Below are 21227 nucleotides of genomic sequence, written 5' to 3' on the forward strand. Positions count from 1 at the left end.
TGTGATGAGATAACGTACACTCACGCACATAACATAGCCAAAAGACAAATAAAATGAGTAAACACAATATTAGGGAGGAAGGAAGAAGGAGTTTTGACATTTTAATTGTGATGTAGCACGTATACTACATATTTTTTTTTACGTAATACTACAAGGATCCGCTCTCAAACTCCTACAGTCATCATGAGAAAGCTGGGTGGATGTGGTGATAAGACCCCAATCACTCTCGAAAGCACCAAGAAAACATCATTGTCAGTAAAACATTTTGCTGAGCAGTAACACAGGACTGTTTCCAAAGTGCCTCACCATGGCTGCGGCAGAGAAGGAAAGCCGGTGTGCACTCGCAGCAATATGGACAGATCAGCGAAGCATTCGGCAACAACTGCTATGTCACAGGCACCAGTTGACTGGTGAATACAGCGGCCTCGAGCTCTGTGTGTCGATCTGGAAAGTGCTCACATGGACATCGAAGATTTGCACTCTGGAGTCTCAACACAGCTTCACCTGAAGTATTCACTGACTCACAGGGGTCGCATCTCAGCCCCCATGTTGGAGACAGGAGCAAGCAGCACCTGCTCGAGGACACATATTGGACAGTGTCCAGGTCACACAGGTCAAGCCTCCAGCAGACCTGTAGGATGATGGTGTGCTCTGTGCCCTATCAGTGTGGCCTCAGAAGTTGGCGGTGCAACTGGGAGCAGCAGCGTCCTTCCAGCCAGACTCATGGTTCCATGGAGACACATAGGTGAACTGAGGATCAACCTCCATAACCTCACCTCTCACTGGATAGCTGGTACTGACACAACGGCTATGCACAGGGCCTGTAAATCAGCACACATCAACCCTACGCTTATTGAAAGGGTGGGGTATCTATGTTCACGATTCCTGTGTGCTATGTGGTGATAGGGATGGCGGTGACACCATGTGTCCTGGTTTTCTGTCACTGTCAGCTCTCTTAGTGACTTCAGACTTTCGCATCTTCTCCTTTCAGTCTTTCCTGCTGGCTCGACACCTCAATACTTGAAGCTGCATAGTACCTGACCTTTCTTACAAAATTCTGCTTTGCCGCTAGTATGACGGTATCTTTCGACTTCCATGATGTTATAAAGCTTCTCTTGCAGGCTTGGCCGTTCGGTGTTCCCCGTGTTGCGACAGCTTCCGTGTTTGCCGCAACTCCCTCAAGCATTTCCTCCTAACTGGCAGTCTCCTGGTCGTTGACTCAGGCGCTGATTTACATGGTTTTCAACGGTTGATACATCAAAACGATAATGTAGGTCGTTCAAGAAGCTTTTTCTTACACACTAACGTAATTATTCATATACTTATAGGTTCATCTATGTGATTACACGTAAGTCCCTTACTATGTCTGAGCTTTATTTACAAATCAATCAATGGATATTTGGTACACAGGTAAATCTGAGAGGTGCACTGACTTTCGTTTAAAACAGAAGTAGATTACATAGATCTCACTCAGAACCACTACAGTACTGGCATATGTCACACTTGTAGTCGTGATACTATGATGTTGTCTATCGCGGCATTCCCGTATGTCCTAGAACATTTGTTTGGCGCCGGCCGCGGTGGCCGAGCGATTGTAGGCGCTTCAGTCCGGAACCGCGCAGGTTCGAATCCTGCCTCGGGCATGGATGTGTACAATGCCCTTAGGTTAGTTAGGTTTAAGCAGTTCTAAGTTCTAGGGGACTGATAACCTCAGATGTTAAGTCCTATAGCGCTCAGAGCCATTTGAACCATTTATTTGGCTGCATTTTCCCTTTTCGCATTACTACTAGTTCGTCTAGTGAGTATGAAATATGTTGATTCATGGTATGATTTAAGAAGGGTATGTTTTGGGTCGGCAGTATCTATTGGCTTTTCGAGTCAGTATAACATTCATTGTTTCCACTAAAGTGTGGTTACACCAGTGATCGTAGCTGGTAGACGAAACGTCGCACCTGCTAAGACACAAGTCGTATCCTTTATTGTTATTCCGCTATCCCGTAATTCCACCTGTTGGTTTACTGTGTTCGGGAGGACGACGGTTCAATCCCGCGTCCAGCCATCCTGATTTAGGTTTTCCGTGATTTCCCCAAATCGCTCCAGGCAAATGCCGGGATGGTTCCTTTGAAAGGGCACGGCCGACTTCCTTCCCCATCCTTCCCTAATCCGATGACCTCGCTGTCTGGTCTCCTTCCCCAAAACAACCAACCAACCAACCGTAACAGTTTACTATGACTGCTTCTGGTGAAAAAAATTAGTAGACCCAGTGGATGCCTACTCTCTGGAAATGTGGATACGGTGTTAACTCTTCCCTTTGACACTCACTTGCTTCTGCCTTTTCCAGAAACAACTGGACCTCGCCAGTCTGTATCATCCTATTTGGGCAAATCGTAAGACTTTCCCTCTGGTATCTCTGTAGGACTCCCAACGACATTAGAGCGTAGCCACCTCATTCCTCTGAAACTATTAATACATCTTTGGTTCACACCTGTACCCATTTCCGTATGTGACTTAAGAGAAGGAACCTTTATCACTATCTCCCCCTGCCTTCATTAGGCGAGATTACCCGGATGAAACTATACAACACCCATATACAAAAAGAAGATTGTATCGGTTCTAGATAATGAAAAATTAAAAAAACTTTAAAACGTATTGTAAATAGAACAAAATAAAACTGAATGACTTTCTTATTATCTACACAAGGACAAACTAGGTGCAGTATAGGCAAAGGGCGTAAGGCGCTTTAAACCTACTCTGGCCATCAGTCTGTTTCTTCTTTGTTTCACGAGGCATCTTATTCTGTACTGCAGATGCTGCTGGTATCTGTGGTAATGCATCGATAGCTTCCTTAAAAAGTTTAATACGTCCCACGTGAATAATAGAAGTCTTCGTAGCCATCTGCATTTTAACATTGACAGTTGACTACTTGGTTGGTCCATGGTGTTTCTTTTTGTTGCCTTTTGGTGTATATGGGTTCATTACTAATACCCATTGGCCAGTCCTGTATTACGGTAACTTCCCTAAGCGTCTTCCTATCTGCTCTTGTCGTCATAAGGCATTTGTATTTGCGTGTTTTACTCGTTATAAAATGTCTTGTAATCTCTTATCAAACTTCTTCACTGATTGGACGTCGGGCCCGAGCTACGGCTTAATCACTTTCTCCCGTATATTATCTCGTAAAGCGAGAGACGATTAGCCGTAGGGACTTTAGAACTGTACGCAGCAGTTACAAAATTTAAATATACGTCCTCATTTTCAAAATTATTGCTAACTTAATAGCTCAACATCTTCGAAATTCTTCCATGGGCTCGAGGGTGGAAAGGGCCTCTTCGCAGCTCGCGAATTCGGAGCAATCGCCACAAGTGTTTCATAAGATCGGACGTGAAATCGGTACCCCGGTCTGTGATTAACGTGTTCGGAATACCAAATGTGAGCAACCAATTATTTACTAACGCTTGAGCAACTGTACTCGCTTTTTGGTGAGAAATGGCCAATTATAGTCAATATACATTTATTTCCTGCTGTTGTTTTATTAAATGAGCATAAAATGTCTCATTAAGTATTTCGGAAGGTTTTGATGCTTCCGGTAGACGTTGTAACGGAATCGGAGGGTGGCTAAGATCAGCTCGTTGCGTACAAAGCACGCAGTTTCTGACGTATTGTTCAACGTCTCGTATTCTATTCCCCCATCAAAATTTTTCGGCAATTCCTCCATCAGTTGCTCTTCACCCACTATGGCCTGACAACGTACAGTCACGTGCTTGTGCCAAGACTTCGTTTCAGAAAGCTGCAGGAACCACCACTCTTAATCCGCACTTTGTTGTTCTGCACAGAAAGACGTCGTGCGTCACGAAGTGATGTTGCGACTTGAATCGTTGACAGTCACCATAGCAGTCTGAGCCTTTCGCCATACAGCAACGCTTCAGCCCAGTGTTTCCAGAACTGCAATTTTTCTGCTAAAACTTTTGGCGCTCGCATGCCATTTTCCTGGCTTATATATTAACTCAGAGTGCCCACTTGTTAATCTACTGGAAGGATCCTTCAATCCTAATGACAATCTGACAGCAGCGTGATCCGCCGCTACCTTAAACTTTTGACTATATAAATAACAGCAGAAGTACGTAACACCATAGATTACTGCTAATATCTCCTTATCAGTCCTAGAATAATTTTGCTCCGCTTTGTTCAGCTGTCGGGATGCGTTCGCTACAGGACGCTCTTTCCCATCTATAGTCTGTCCTAGCCGTATTACTTTCAGCACAAAACAGAATAAATTCTTTTTCAAAGTCAGGGAATTCCAGAACTGGACCGATATCAGTACTCGCTTTAAAGAACAGGAGCCCGTTTCACATTCGGTAGCTCATTCAAATATTGCTCATTTCCGTCACAAACGGTTCAAACGTCCGGCAATATCAGCAAAGTCCTTTACGAATCGATGATAATAATTATACAGATCGGGGGTCTCCAAACACTTTAGCCTAAGGGCCACACTGACTCTTCCATTAAGTCCCAAGAGCCAAGACCTGGCTATAGTCTGCCTAAGTTTTCTTGAGGTCTGTACTTCTCGGATCTCCTCGGTAAAATTCAGATGTTTCCGTGGCGCATACCACTGCTGATAGTTTTTATGAGCTGACAGTGAGTGGCACTGCAGTTGTCATTACGCAGTGAACTGCTTTTTTTTTTTTACCCTGAGCCGGTGGTCTTAACAAATACACTCCTGGAAATGGAAAAAAGAACACATTGACACCGGTGTGTCAGACCCACCATACTTGCTCCGGACACTGCGAGAGGGCTGTACAAGCAATGATCACACGCACGGCACAGCGGACACACCAGGAACCGCGGTGTTGGCCGTCGAATGGCGCTAGCTGCGCAGCATTTGTGCACCGCCGCCGTCAGTGTCAGCCAGTTTGCCGTGGCATACGGAGCTCCATCGCAGTCTTTAACACTGGTAGCATGCCGCGACAGCGTGGACGTGAACCGTATGTGCACTTGACGGACTTTGAGCGAGGGCGTATAGTGGGCATGCGGGAGGCCGGGTGGACGTACCGCCGAACCGCTCAGCACGTGGGGCGTGAGGTCTCCACAGTACATCGATGTTGTCGCCAGTGGTCGGCGGAAGGTGCACGTGCCCGTCGACCTGGGACCGGACCGCAGCGACGCACGGATGCACGCCAAGACCGTAGGATCCTACGCAGTGCCGTAGGGGACCGCACCGCCACTTCCCAGCAAATTAGGGACACTGTTGCTCCTGGGGTATCGGCGAGGACCATTCGCAACCGTCTCCATGAAGCTGGGCTACGGTCCCGCACACCGTTAGGCCGTCTTCCGCTCACGCCCCAACATCGTGCAGCCCGCCTCCAGTGGTGTCGCGACAGGCGTGAATGGAGGGACGAATGGAGACGTGTCGTCTTCAGCGATGAGAGTCGCTTCTGCCTTGGTGCCAATGATGGTCGTATGCGTGTTTGGCGCCGTGCAGGTGAGCGCCACAATCAGGACTGCATACGACCGAGGCACACAGGGCCAACACCCGGCATCATGGTGTGGGGAGCGATCTCCTACACTGGCCGTACACCACTGGTGATCGTCGAGGGGACACTGAATAGTGCACGGTACATCCAAACCGTCATCGAACCCATCGTTCTACCATTCCTAGACCGGCAAGGGAACTTGCTGTTCCAACAGGACAATGCACGTCCGCATGTATCCCGTGCCACCCAACGTGCTCTAGAAGGTGTAAGTCAACTACCCTGGCCAGCAAGATCTCCGGATCTGTCCCCCATTGAGCATGTTTGGGACTGGATGAAGCGTCGTCTCACGCGGTCTGCACGTCCAGCACGAACGCTGGTCCAACTGAGGCGCCAGGTGGAAATGGCATGGCAAGCCGTTCCACAGGACTACATCCAGCATCTCTACGATCGTCTCCATGGGAGAATAGCAGCCTGCATTGCTGCGAAAGGTGGATATACACAGTACTAGTGCCGACATTGTGCATGCTCTGTTGCCTGTGTCTATGTGCCTGTGGTTCTGTCAGTGTGATCATGTGATGTATCTGACCCCAGGAATGTGTCAATAAAGTTTCCCCTTCCTGGGACAATGAATTCACGGTGTTCTTATTTCAATTTCCAGGAGTGTATATACCACTCGTGAAGGTTGCTGTAGCGCTCTTTCACGAAACCTTGTTATTTCTGTGCGTCATTAACATTACAGCAAGTGGGCAAAACGTAGCGCGAGCTGCATGTGGTTGGTATCAGCACTGTGGGATATCTTCCTACCGCATCATCTCTCGCCACGCAGCGGCAACAGTGGTGACGGCTTCGTTTCCTGTGATCACCGCTGGCATGGCGCAAGAAAAGTTGCACAGACTACAGTTCGCCATACCAACATACTGCAGTGGTGAATTATGCACAAATTTTCGTTTCAGAAGGAGGTGGTAATTGAGAGATTTTTGGTACAGTGTTCGGGAATGAATTCCACTCGCAGTTTTTGTTGACACTTTCAGGCAAGCGCCCATGTCATTTCATTGCCGCGGTGAAAGACGGTGCGCGTGCTGCGCTTTACATATTGTTACGACTACTTGCGACAACGCTAAATGTACGGTAGTATCATCTTCCGGAGAGTAGAAAGATAAGTGCTGTATTACAGCACCTTCTTGTGAGAAGTGGCAACATGGGCGATTTGAAAAGCAAAATACAGGGTGTTTCAGAAGTGATGGTCAATGTTCAAGGTTATGACAGGAATGATCACTCGACAACAAAAAGGTCAAGTGAACACTCGCTCTAAAACTGATACCTTAAGAGCTATGAGCAATTCTTGATCTTCGATACTGTGAAACAGATCTCTTCTACTGCAAGCTCTTTGCTTTCCATATTTCGGAAAGTGGTAGTTTGGACCAAAACAAGAAAAAAATGTCCAGTAAACATGTGATCTAAAATGCATTTCTTAAAAGCTACATGCACTTATTCATTAAAAGAGTTGTGTTTCAAAGTAGCGAAGATGAACGAGTGCACGTAGCTCTTAAGGTATGAGTTTGATAGTCCATGTTTACTTGACTTTTTTGTTTCGAATGACTATACCTGTCACATCCCCGAATATTGACCGTCACTTCCCAAAATCCATATACAGGAGGACTAGTGTTTTAGACTACAGTTTCTTAGTGAAGATACAGTGAGTTTAACAGTATTTAATTTAATCGAAATTGCCTTAAAAATAAATCCAGTGCAACTGTTTACTCAGAAACCTTGCTTTTAATACTATTAATTACCATCACTTTGATTCACAGCTACATCCATTTTCTGTGGTTTTGTGTAAATATGGAAAGGAAACGGAAAATAGCGAGTGCAGAAATTTTAAAGAGCAATCAGGACATCAATATTTCGTGATTGAGTCAAGTATTAAGGCCACGTGTATAATACGCAATGAAACAATATCATTTCGCAACGAATACAATGTAAAACGTAATTATGAGACTACACATTCTTAGAGACATTTCAAATGTATTGAAAGCCTACGGTTAGAAATATATGCGTCATTAAAACGCGGTATGAAATCTCAGCAAATGCTCTTTAAGAAACTACTCGTAAATATTGAACAAGAAGCAGGAACTGGTGATAGTTTCTGCGCGACTCACTCAATAGGAAAACGTGAGAAATCATTTACTGACGGCGAATTAACAAAGGGTTGTATGATTCCAGCAGTTAAAGAAATATCCAGGAAAGGCTTATTTTTTTAAAAAAAAGTTTGTCAGCATTAACTGTGACTTGAAGAGTAAATGATATTGCCGAAAATATTTTAATTCCATTGTCTGAGAAAACTCGGCACTTAGAGTCGTTCTCCTTTAGCGTTAAATGAATCAGCAGATGTTTCTGATCTCGCACAGAATTTTTATTCGAGGGCCAAACAAATATTATGAAGTATATGAAGAGCTTGTTGAGTGACGTTCATAGCAACCACGGCACGGCCATAGGAGAAGAAATTTTTAAAGGAATACAAAATGCTGTTCATAAAAACAATCTTCAGTGAACAAATTAAGGTGTATCGCAATATATGGTGGTAAAAACATGTGTGGAAAAAATAAAGATGTAGCTGATCTTGTGTCAAATACGGTAGAAAATGAGGGTAGGTCGAAAACCATTTGTCGTACATTGCTGCATACATCAACAGTCATTGTGTGGAAAATGCTTGTGTATGTTAGAAATTTTAAACCCAGTCATGTCAGCTGTTAATTTCAATTCCGTGGGTTTACTAAAGCCACTGAAGAAATGACTTAGCATATTAGGCAACGGTATAGTGGTTTAGAAATGGAAAAGCTCTGATGCGATTTTTTGAGCTACAAACAACAATCCAAAACAAGAAAATCAGCTGGTGCCTGATTTGTATGATTTGTACGCTCATCCTTTCGACAAAAAATTTTTTCAGTCTCAAACGAACAAAAAATGTTTCACGTATTTTAATGAATACCACACATTCCATCAGAAATCAAACCTGAATTTCAGGTAGATTTTGTAATTGAAACTTTGAGTGCTTTAAAAATTAATTTTGAGTCTCGTTTTTCATATTTTGATGCAATTGCAAACGTTTTCAAATTTTTTAATCATTTTCACGTAGAAACTCTTGCCGCAGAACTTCAAACAGAAAGGTTGAACCGCAATGCAGCGATCAAAAAATAAAAATGAAGATAAGATTAACGATAAATATTTTAATTCATCATTGCTGGAATTTTATAAATCTCTTGCACTTACAGAGTTTGATCAGTTGCATAAGTTCGCGAGTGGCTTTTTTTTTTTCACTTTTGCCGTTTCTTATTTCTGTGAAAAAAAACAATATCCAAAATGGAATATAGAAAAAATAATCACGGATGTAAACTAACAGATGGGTATTTGAAGCCGCTGCTGATAATTTGCACAAGTAAACTTAATTCACAACTGCAAACAACTGTGAGATGTTACAGCTACATGAATCTCATTAATCATAATTACAAAGCTTCATTTCATTATGTGAATTGTCTATGTACATATGTCACTTAGGTACGGTAAGTTTTCAGGAAATCCCTATAATTAATTACAGTTAAAATGTTCGATTACATTATACATGTATGTTAGTTAATGTGCATCTTAATTGGCCGTAAAACAGAAACTGGTTATTACACGTACTCTGATTTATTTGCGTTGTAAATTTTACACTGTACGGTAGTACTTCACTTAATAAGCGTGATTCATTCCGAAATCTTACTCGTAATTAAAACTTCTTAAGTTAAACACCTTTTTTCCGTTCCGAAAAAAATAGGTACTCAAACAGGTTTATAATAGAGTGCTGAACTTTTATTTACTGTGCAGTACACCCTATTTTAGAAGGAAGTTGTCAAATGGTATTTGTACGTGCCTGTGGTTCAAATTTGTCGCAAAAGTTACATAACATTATCGTTTATAAAAGTCGTAGGGCACATAGCTACTGCATTTTAATGAATTTGTGGTAGTTCACTACGACAGATCGAAACTGAAATTCATGAACAGATACCCCAAGGGAAAGGGTTACCATGCGCCAACGAGGAAAAAATCTTGCTACATCATTCCAGAGAATTTATAACATCGGCTCGAGATGTATTTCGATCAGTACCACAGCTGACTGGATACAGCATTGTCGGAGCTTCTAGTTTACAGAGAAGTAAGTTATAGGATAATGCATGACTCAGTCTCCATTTATTGTGGCCTAAGAGCCCAGCCCAGGTCACAACGTGATTTCTGAAATGGTTATTAAAGACTGAAAAAATAACACTAAACAGGCTCTTTAAGTGAAACATCGTTCGTTAAGTGAGTCACTTCCTTACACTTTTTTTCTACTCGTCCACATCACTCGTTATTGGAGGTGTTCGATAAACAAGGTTCGACTGTAATAAAATAATTGCAGTGTGCTAGATACGATGAATGTCTCACCCAGACCGATGAAATTCTGCAGCTGTTCCTCTATGGTGGCGAAAACTCTTGAACTGCTGAGACCAAGCGAGAACCTGTTCTCACACTTTCATTGCCAATTATGTCACCAAGATAATTTACTTCCGTTGCTGCAAAATGACATTTATCGATTTTTTGTGTTTGTAGCACTATTCTTAGTCTCTAGAATACTTCCTCCAACTGTTATCATGCTCTTCCATGTCCTTTGAAAACACTAGTATATCATCCAGATAGATCAAACGTTGTTCTGGTTTCAGTCCCCTGATTAAACCATCCAATAATCTTCGAAAGATGGCTGGTGCATTCTAGAGTCCGAATGACACTTGACTATATTGCAAATGATCCGATAAAAGCTGTCTTTGGCCGCTCCTCTGTTGCTGCTCCTATTTGATTGAACCCGCTCTTTAAATCCATTGTGCAGAGGTAGTTATACTGAGCCAAGTTGTCGAGAGACTCTGTTATGTTTGGTATCGGATATACATTGGTTATCGTTCTTGCATTGAGGTACCGATAGTCACAGCAATGTCTGCATTTTTAGTGCCATCTGGTGACTTTTTCGGGACCAAAAACAAAAATGCCGCTGCCCCCTCCCCCAGGCTGTCACCACACTCGATAATATCGTCAGCTAGGTATTGGTAGAGAAATTCGTCCAGTATCACTTGCATACACTTCCGAACTCGATCCGGGTTCTTGTACACGGGAGCATTATTACCTGTTGGTATTCTGTATCATACGAGTAGCGTTACTGGTAACGGACCACTCGGATTAAACAAATCCATGAACTACACTAACAAAGCTTCAATTGCTTTTCTGCCATTTCCCTGTAAATGTTGGACTTTCTCGTGTAATTTGTGTTATCTTCCTCCAAAACACCCAAATTATCAATCAGTATACTCTTTGGCAGACTCACTTTGTCCTTGTCAAAATTATCAAGGCTGACCAGATCCATAAATCTGCGTCCAAGTCAATGATTTGTACTATACTTCTGCGTACAAAACAGTGTGACTTTGCATGGGGGTTAATTAAAAAAAATAAGATGCAATAATTTTAGTAGCTGTGTTTCCGGTTACGAAGTCTCGTAACTGGTTGGCCCTGACTAGTATGAACACGCAATCTGACTGCATACAATACAAATTAAGAATGACAAGAAATTTCAATGCTCTTACACTAAACATACAAATTATAATAAACACACAAATGATATCAGATAATTATCATATTAACTATTACAAATACACAAATATCAGTAAACCTATAATATTTATGGGTGTCACTGCAAGCCACAACAAACAAGTAAAATAATATTTAGGAGATAGGTCGGTACCAATTATTTGGGATTAGGAAAGGAAAACACACAAAACACACTCACTCATCTTTCATCCACATATTAAATACTATTGTGTAATTGAATAGTGTTAACTGTGTAAATGCAATTCTGTCAAAATTTGATGTTCAACTTGTGTATCAAATAGTAGTGGCAGCAGTGTATAATAGTCAATAATAGTTAGTCAACGTCATAGTCATCATGTCAAGACCAATGTTTGCCACGCCAAATCAAAATGTATCGTTGCTGAAAAACTGTCAGTGTGCCAAGATATGCAAATACTCCCTCTCTCCAAAAAATATGTACTGCTTATTGATTTAATAAAGTGTGTGTGTGTAGACAGTCTTCCTTCCACTGGAGTGTTCTAGTCTGCCATCTTCATCCTTCTTGTTCCATATAAACCAACAACAAAAAAATATGCTCCTCACCACCAAAACTCCAATAATCATCAACATCACACAATCTCAATAATACCTCTTCAATACGTCGATAGATATACACCTTATCACCAATATCATTTCACTTCCACAACAATTCTTTCCTCTAGTCAGTCACCTCGAACAAGTACAGATAAAATCCTAGTGCAAACTTCAATTCATCATCCCATACAATCCGAAGACACAGTGTCCACACACAACCTCTGTGTAATCCACCTGAGCCAAATCTTCTACTCATTTTTTTTTTTCATCAGTCTACTGACTGGTTTGATGCGGCACGCCACGAATTACTCTCCTGTGCTAACCTCTTCATCTCAGAGTAGCACTTGCAACCTACGTCCTCAATTATTTGCTTGACGTATTCCAATCTCTGTCTTCCTCTACGGTTTTTGCCCTCTACAGGTCCCTCTAGTACCATGGAAGTCATTCCCTCATGTCTTAGCAGATGTCCTATCATCCTGTCCCTTCTCCTTATCAGTGTTTTCCACATATTCCTTTCCGATTCTGCGTAGAACCTCCTCATTCCTTACCTTATCAGTCCACCTAATTTTCAACATTCGTCAATAGCACCACATCTCAAATGCTTCGATTCTATTCTGTTCCGGTTTTCCCACAGTCCATGTTTCACTGTACTCCAGACGTATATCCTCAGAAATTTCTTCCTCAAATTAAGGCCGGTATTTGATATTAGTAGACTTCTCTTGGCCAGAAATGCCTTTTTTGCCATAGCGAGTCTGCTTTTGATGTCCTCCTTGCTCCGTCCGTCATTGGTTATTTTACTGCCTAGGTAGCAGAATTCCTTAACTTCATTGACTTCGTGACCATCAATCCTGATGTCAAGTTTCTCACTGTTCTCATTTCTACTACTTCTCATTACCTTCGTCTTTCTCCGATTTACTCTCAAACCATAATGTGTACTCATTAGACTGTTCATTCCGTTCAGCAGATCATTTAATTCTTCTTGACTTTCACTCAGGATAGCAATGTCATCAGCGAATCGTATCATTGATATCCTTTCACCTTGTATTTTAATTCCACTCCTGAACCTTTCTTTTATTTCCATCATTGCTTCCTCGATGTACAGATTGAAGAGTAGGGGCGAAAGGCTACAGCCTTGTCTTACACCGTTCTTAATACGAGCACTTCGTTCTTGGTCGTCCACTCTTATTATTCCCTCTTGGTTGTTGTACATATTGTATATGACCCGTCTCTCCCTATAGCTTACCCCTACTTTTTTTTAGAATCTCGAACAGCTTGCACCATTTTATATTGTCGAACGCTTTTTCCAGGTCGACAAATCCTATGAAAGTGTCTTGATTTTTCTGTTGCCTTGCTTCCATTATTATCCGTAACGTCAGAATTGCCTCTCTCGTCCCTTTACTTTTCCTAAAGCCAAACTGATCGTCACCTAGCGCATTCTCAATTTTCTTTTCCATTCTTCTGTATATTATTCTTGTAAGCAGCTTCGATGCATGAGCTGTTAAGCTGATTGTGCGATAATTCTCGCACTTGTCAGCTCTTGCCGTCTTCGGAATTGTGTGGATGATGCTTTTCCGAAAATCAGATGGTATGTTGCCAGACTCATATATTCTACACACCAACGTGAATAGTCGTTTTGTTGCCACTTCCCCCAATGATTTTAGAAATTCTGATGGAATGTTATCTATCCCTTCTGCCTTATTTGACCGTAAGTCCTCCAAAGCTCTTTTAAATTCCGATTCTAATACTGGATCCCCTATCTCTTCTAAATCGACTCCTGTTTCTTCTTCTATCACATCAGACAAATCTTCACCCTCACAGAGGCTTTCAGTGTATTCTTTCCACCTATCTGCTCTCTCCTCTGCATTTGACAGTGGAATTCCCGTTGCACTCTTAATTTTACCACCGTTGCTTTTAATGTCACCAAAGGTTGTTTTGACTTTCCTGTATGCTGAGTCTGTCCTTCCGACAATCATATCATTTTCGACGTCTTCACATTTTTCCTGCAGCCATTTCGTCTTAGCTTCCCTGCACTTCCTATTTATTTCATTCCTCAGCGACTTGTTTTTCTGTATTCCTGATTTTCCCGGAAAATGTTTGTACTTCCTCCTTTCATCAATCAACTGAAGTATTTCTTCTGTTACCCATTGTTTCTTCGCAGCTACCTTCTTTGTACCTATGTTTTCCTTCCCAACTTCTGTGATGGCCCTTTTTAGAGATGCCCATTCCTCTTCAACTGTATTGCCTACTGCGCTATTCCTTATTGCTGTATCTATAGCGTTAGAGAACTTCAAACGTATCTCGTCATTCCTTAGTACTTCCGTATCCCACTTCTTTGCGTATTGATTCTTCCTGACTAATGTCTTGAACTTCAGCCTACTCTTCATCACTACTATATTGTGACCTTAGTCTATATCTGCTCCTGGGTACACCTTACAATCCAGTATCTGATTTTGGAATCTCTGTCTGACCATGATGTAATCTAATTGGAATCTTCCCGTATCCCCCGGCCTTTTCCAAGTATACCTCATCCTCTTGTGATTCTTGAACAGGGTATTCGCTATTACTAGCTGAAACTTGTTACAGAACTCAATTAGTCTTTCTCCTCTTTCATTCCTTGTCCAAAGCCCATATTCTCCTGTAACCTTTTCTTCTACTCCTTCCCCTACAACTGCATTCCAGTCGCCCATGACTATTAGATTTTCTTCCCCCTTTACATACTGCATTACCCTTTCAATATCCTCATACACTTCCTGTATCTGTTCATCTTCAGCTTGCGACGTCGGCATGTATACCCGAACTATCGTTGTCGATGTTGGTCTGCTGTCGATTCTGATTAGAACAACCCGGTCACTGAACTGTTCACAGTAACACATCCTCTGCCCTACCTTCCTATTCATAACGAATCCTACACCTGTTATACCATTTTCTGCTGCTGTTGATATTACCCGATGATACTCATCTGACCAGAAATCCTTGTCTTCCTTCCACTTCACTTCACTGACCCCTACTATATCTAGATTCAGGCTTTGTATTTCCCTTTTCAGATTTTCTAGTTTCCCTACCACGTTCAAGCTTCTGACATTCCACGCCCCGACTCGTAGAACGTTATCCTTTCGTTGATTATTCAATCTTTTTATGGTAACCTCCCCCTTGGCAGTCCCCTCCCGGAGATCAGAATGGGGGACTATTCCGGAATCTTTTGCCAATTGAGAGATCATCATGACACTTCTTCAATTACAGGCCACATGTCCTGTGGATACACGTTAAGTGTCTTTAATGCAGTGGTTTCCATTGCCTTCTGCATTCTCATGTCGTTGATCATTGCTGATTCTTCCGCCTTTAGGGGCAATTTCCCACCCCTAGGACAAGAGAGTGCCCTGAACCTCTATCCGCTCCTCCGCCCTCTTTGACAAGGCCGTTGGCAGAATGAGGCTGACTTCTTATGCCGGAAGTCTTCGGCCGCCAATGCTGATTATTTATCAAAATTTATGCAGTGGCGGGGATCGAACCCGGGACCGAAGACGTTTTGATTATGAATCAAAGACGCTACCCCTTTTTTTTATAAAAAAATCTCATTGTGTTCGTTAATGTTCGTTGCAATTGTTCGGGGCGGACGTCCCCAGACGCCCTTTGAAGTTCTTCGTTGATTCATTCACTCAGTTTTTTTTATTACAGAGGGCTGCTAACCCTCTGACCGAACACGCTGAGCTACCGTGCCGGCTGCCCTTAGACCACGGGTACTACTCATTGTGAATTATAAAATACATATTGTTTATCTTGTCCATCCTAAAATAAAAGAAATGCATACATGACCTCTAACAGCCTTCAGTTTGAATAACTTTCAGTAAGTAGGTGCGAGTACACAGTATTAATGATCACATAAGAATTTGAATGAATAAACCGTAATATTTCACAGTGTGTACACCACTTCAAGAATCATGGCAAAACAGAAGCAAACATGTGGAGTATTTCTTGCGTCAAGTGTCACTTGCTAATTCAATTGCTCACGAAAAATGCAGTGTAATGACTGTCAATGGTTTAAACCTAGTGTTGGTATTTCATGTCGTTAGCTTCCTTTCTATTATAATGAATTAATACAGCTTCCATAAAACCCCCAGTTCATGTGACTTCAATGAAGTTTCTTGTACCCATGTAGTTCGTAGAATTATAGCAGTTCATTTTCTTATCTTAAAATGTAAAGCACTGAGCGTAAGCAAAACATGCAATAGCGAGTAAATATAACAGTTGAGAACAGAATGTCAACAAGAGGATGCAGCACAATCCCTACAACGAGGCTCTGCCAAGCGAACAAACTATAATTAATACCATAGTGTAAACTAAATTCTATGTTTGTACACAGTATATAAGCATTTCTATATACCAAATTAAAAAGTAGTTATGACAACAAAACAGAAATGTGTAAATATGCAATCCATACGCAAAGCAGCAAGTATTATTCTTACATAATAAATAGGTCATTAGCATCATATCAGCATAAGCAAATAAATGTTCAAATGTAATCTTAAAAAGTAAACATGAAGGCGCAAGCAGATAAATCACAAAGTATAACTTACATACATAACCATATCAGCACAACTAATCAGGTGACAATTATAATTTGAATAAATAGGCACAACAGGCACATAAAAAAAATATGACATCAGTGAAAAAGCATAGCAGCCAAGCGATGCATAATATACACAAGTAACAACCCTGTTCATTAATAAAACATTGTCAAAATCAGCAAATGTACGCAAGCATGTTGCTTCACAAGTAAATTCATAGAACATAAAATTTAGCACAAAGTATAAATCACGTATTCGCGAGCAGCAAGTTATGTATAAAGTACATACCTATGTAGAAATATGTTACCTGAAAAATAAACTCAATTAATAGTTACCTTTTTAGTTTATTGCTTTCTTCTTCGAAATTACATTCTTCCTGAAATCTTTTCGATAGCAAGTCCTCTTAACGTCGGACACGCACAAAATTTACCTGAAGTTTTTAAATATTTTATACAACTGTATCCAGGAAAATCTGAACGTTAATAACATGAGTTATCAAGTCACTAAAGCTTTATGGTGAATTTAATCGGAGAAATTAGACTGTGTATTTGTCTATGGCTGTCAGTGCATTCGCACTGAGCGCTCGATCAGCTGTAGGTAAGCGTGACGTAGGAAGTAATTGTTTGCGGTCAACGACTGCCTTGTGCGGCGCGCGGACTGACTGTTGCTTTGAGTATGTGCCGCCGCCAGAATACGGCTCGGTATCCTTGTATTCTCTGCGTGTTTACGTGTAACTGTTGATTTCTCAAAAGTATGTCATTCCACAAAAAGTTTAACGTTCGATGTATGATGTATTCCCTTAGAGCGCCGTGATTTAAGAGTTTCTACTTCAACAGTGTTATCATGAATAATTTTGCGAACTCTATATGGACCGTTATAAAGCAGAAAAAATTTGCGACACAAGCCTTTTCCTTTGTGAGACAAACGATGAGATTTAATTAACAACGTTTGACCAACTGACAAAGTTTTTAAACGACCAGGACCTTTAGCTGATTTCTCTCTTCTAGCAGCAGCAGATGCAATATTTTGCTGAGCCAGGTTGACAACTTCAGAATGCCGCAGTTTCTGTGTAGGCGGAAAAGGAACGATGTCAGAAATGCGATTTGTCGGTGCTTTATTTTTTAATATCAATATAGGCGGTAAAGAAGTTGAATCATTAGAGAGTTCATTCAGAATGTTTTGAAAAATATGAAGATACTGATCCCCCGTTCTGTGATTATGATGACAATAAAGACGACACAATTTATTGATTTCCTTCATCCATCTCTCTGAAGCGTTAGATTAAGGTGAAAAAGTGAAATGAAAATTGGTTTAATCTTACGACGCCGTAGAGTACGAAGCCAAATTTTAGAGCGAAACTGTGATCCATTATCTGATATAACTTTATCAACATGACCCACTTCTTTAAGAAAATGTTTGATGAAAGCATTATATACTGAACGAGCTATTTCTTTGCGTAAAGGTGTAAAACACACATATTTTGATGTCAATTCCACTGCTACCAAAATGTACGCAAAATCATTAGTAGAACGAACCACTGGACCGAACAAATCGACTGCAGCCATCTCCTTTAATTTCGTTGGAATGATAGGAAACAATGGTGCTCTGTGAGAAATAGTTGCCTTTTGACATAATTTGTATTTGGCAAGAACAAATCGAATACGTTTTTCCATATTACTGAAGTAGCAATTTTCTCGTAATTTATGAAAGCATTTTCTGGGACCAAAGTGTGCATAACTGAAATGTGTATACCAAATCAATTTATTAACCCACTCACCAGGAATGCAAACTAACCAAACAGACTTGTCAACCGATTTTCGTTTAAAAAGAATATCATTGCGAACTAAATAATACTGTCTAATCGCTACGCTTTCATTTCTCCTCCACTTCTCCTCAATGTCCTTCCAGATTGTTTAGCTCCTTAGCGACGTCCTGGAGCGGACGAAATAAAATTTTCAAACGCAACACCTTGTATATACATCAAACAATAATTGTTTTCTTTGCAGTCCTTCTCAGCACTTTGTTTCAAACCCATAGCTGCACGTGATAAAGCATCAGCAATAATATTTGAAGAACACTGGGTGTAAACAAATTCCTGTAGATACAGCGCCCATCGTGACACTCTTCCATGTGTTAACTTTGTTGACATAAGAAATTCCAGAGCTCGATGATCGGTGTAAACCTTAGTACGTCTGCCATACAAAAAGATGCGACATTTTGTGAAAGCCTCAAACAACAGCCAAAGTTTCAAGTTCCGTAATCGAATAATTCTTTTCTGATTTAGAAAGAACACGACTTCCAAATGCAATAGTTTTCTGTACTACAACGCCGTTTTCTTCAATCTCTTGAAATAAGTGTGCACCTAGTTCTTTGTATGATGAGTCCGTCGCCAAACAAAAATCTTTAGATAAATCCGGATGTGAAAGAAGTGGAGCAGCAACTAAAGCATCACGAAGTTGTTGAAATTCTAATTGAGCTTCCTCATCCCAAAACCAATTAGAATTCTTTCCAGATAGTTCACATAAACGAGGTGTGGCCAAATTGTCCAATCTAGCAAAGCGTCTAAGAACATTACAGATACCAAGGAAACTACAAACATCACGTTTTGTAGTAGGAACAGCATAATTAAGAATAGCGTCTAGTTTCTCTTGATCAGAAAGAATACCTTCTGTAGAAATACACTCCTGGAAATGGAAAAAAGAACACATTGACACCGGTGTGTCAGACCCACCATACTTGCTCCGGACACTGCGAGAGGGCTGTACAAGCAATGATCACACGCACGGCACAGCGGACACACCAGGAACCGCGGTGTTGGCCGTCGAATGGCGCTAGCTGCGCAGCATTTGTGCACCGCCGCCGTCAGTGTCAGCCAGTTTGCCGTGGCATACGGAGCTCCATCGCAGTCTTTAACACTGGTAGCATGCCGCGACAGCGTGGGCGTGAACCGTATGTGCAGTTGACGGACTTTGAGCGAGAGCGTATAGTGGGCATGCGGGAGGCCGGGTGGACGTACCGCCGAATTGCTCAACACGTGGGGCGTGAGGTCTCCACAGTACATCGATGTTGTCGCCAGTGGTCGGCGGAAGGTGCACGTGCCCGTCGACCTGGGACCGGACCGCAGCGACGCACGGATGCACGCCAAGACCGTAGGATCCTACGCAGTGCCGTAGGGGACCGCACCGCCACTTCCCAGCAAATTAGGGACACTGTTGCTCCTGGGGTATCGGCGAGGACCATTCGCAACCGTCTCCATGAAGCTGGGCTACGGTCCCGCACACCGTTAGGCCGTCTTCCGCTCACGCCCCAACATCGTGCAGCCCGCCTCCAATGGTGTCGCGACAGGCGTGAATGGAGGGACGAATGGAGACGTGTCGTCTTCAGCGATGAGAGTCGCTTCTGCCTTGGTGCCAATGATGGTCGTATGCGTGTTTGGCGCCGTGCAGGTGAGCGCCACAATCAGGACTGCATACGACCGAGGCACACAGGGCCAACACCCGGCATCATGGTGTGGGGAGCGATCTCCTACACTGGCCGTACACCACTGGTGATCGTCGAGGGGACACTGAATAGTGCACGGTACATCCAAACCGTCATCGAACCCATCGTTCTACCATTCCTAGACCGGCAAGGGAACTTGCTGTTCCAACAGGACAATGCACGTCCGCATGTATCCCGTGCCACCCAACGTGCTCTAGAAGGTGTAAGTCAACTACCCTGGCCAGCAAGATCTCCGGATCTGTCCCCCATTGAGCATGTTTGGGACTGGATGAAGCGTCGTCTCACGCGGTCTGCACGTCCAGCACGAACGCTGGTCCAACTGAGGCGCCAGGTGGAAATGGCATGGCAAGCCGTTCCACAGGACTACATCCAGCATCTCTACGATCGTCTCCATGGGAGAATAGCAGCCTGCATTGCTGCGAAAGGTGGATATACACTGTACTAGTGCCGACATTGTGCATGCTCTGTTGCCTGTGCCTATGTGCCTGTGGTTCTGTCAGTGTGAGCATGTGATGTATCTGACCCCAGGAATGTGTCAATAAAGTTTCCCCTTCCTGGGACAATGAATTCACGGTGTTCTTATTTCAATTTCCAGGAGTGTAATATGACCAAGAAATTTTACCTGAAAACGACCAAATTCAGATTTTTTCAGGTTCACTGTAATGCCAACTCTTGCAAAAATACGTAATAATGAATCCAAAATTTTATTATGCTCACTCCAAGAACGTTTGGCAATAAAAATATCGTCAACATATGAAGTAACATTATTACGAAGGTAAACAGGTAAAATTTCGTTTAAACCACGAATGAATGCTGCTGAAGATACAGTAAGTCCAAACGGTAATTTCCGAAAGTGATAACAGTTACCAAAGGCTAAAAAGGCAGTATATTTTCTACAATCAGGGTGGAGTTCTATTTGCAAAAAACTTGCGCGCATATCAATTGTGGGTAAAACTTTAATTCTATGGAAGTGTTGAAGAAGTTCATCTAGATTTTGTGGACGGTCAGTTTCAGTAATGATGATATTATTTATCTGTCTGGAATCCAGAACCAAACGAATTGACCCATCCTTTTTAAGAACGACATGTAATGGGCTGGTATAGGGACTGACTGCTGGCTCAATAATGCCTTGCTCTAATATGTATTGAAGTTCACTCTTAACTTTGTCTCTATAAGCCAAAGGAATAGCGTACGTTTTTCCCCGAAATGGTGTGCGTTCTTTTACTTTAAATAAATATTGTAAGCCTTGTATAGTTCCTGTGTGATGACTAAATACTGTAGCATGTGAAGTCAAAATTTGGTGCAATTCTTCTCTTGCAACGTCATCTGTCACTTCAGCTTTGTTAACCTTTTCATTAATTAATTCTTCACTATTAATTATATCATCCATCGCGTCTCTGAATCTATTGTCGTTGTCATGAATGAACACATTGTCGTCATAATACTCAGCGAAAACATCAGAAGAAAGAAA

At 42.0% G+C, this 21227-nt stretch overlaps 1 protein-coding gene across 1 annotated transcript in view; it reads right to left on the reverse strand.

Annotated features, from left to right (window-relative positions):
* The window catches only part of LOC126199433 (myogenesis-regulating glycosidase-like), a 125329-nt gene extending 122428 nt beyond the window's left edge, over window positions 1-2901 (reverse strand). Inside the window, exon 1 of the mRNA XM_049936350.1 lies at window positions 2751-2901. Within this exon, the coding sequence (XP_049792307.1) occupies window positions 2751-2901 (151 nt within the window). The remainder of the gene's footprint in view (window positions 1-2750) is intronic.
* Window positions 2902-21227: the final 18326 nt, after the last annotated feature.

This window comes from Schistocerca nitens, chromosome 8 (assembly GCF_023898315.1).
Source record: "Schistocerca nitens isolate TAMUIC-IGC-003100 chromosome 8, iqSchNite1.1, whole genome shotgun sequence".
Lineage (NCBI taxonomy): Eukaryota > Metazoa > Arthropoda > Insecta > Orthoptera > Acrididae > Schistocerca > Schistocerca nitens.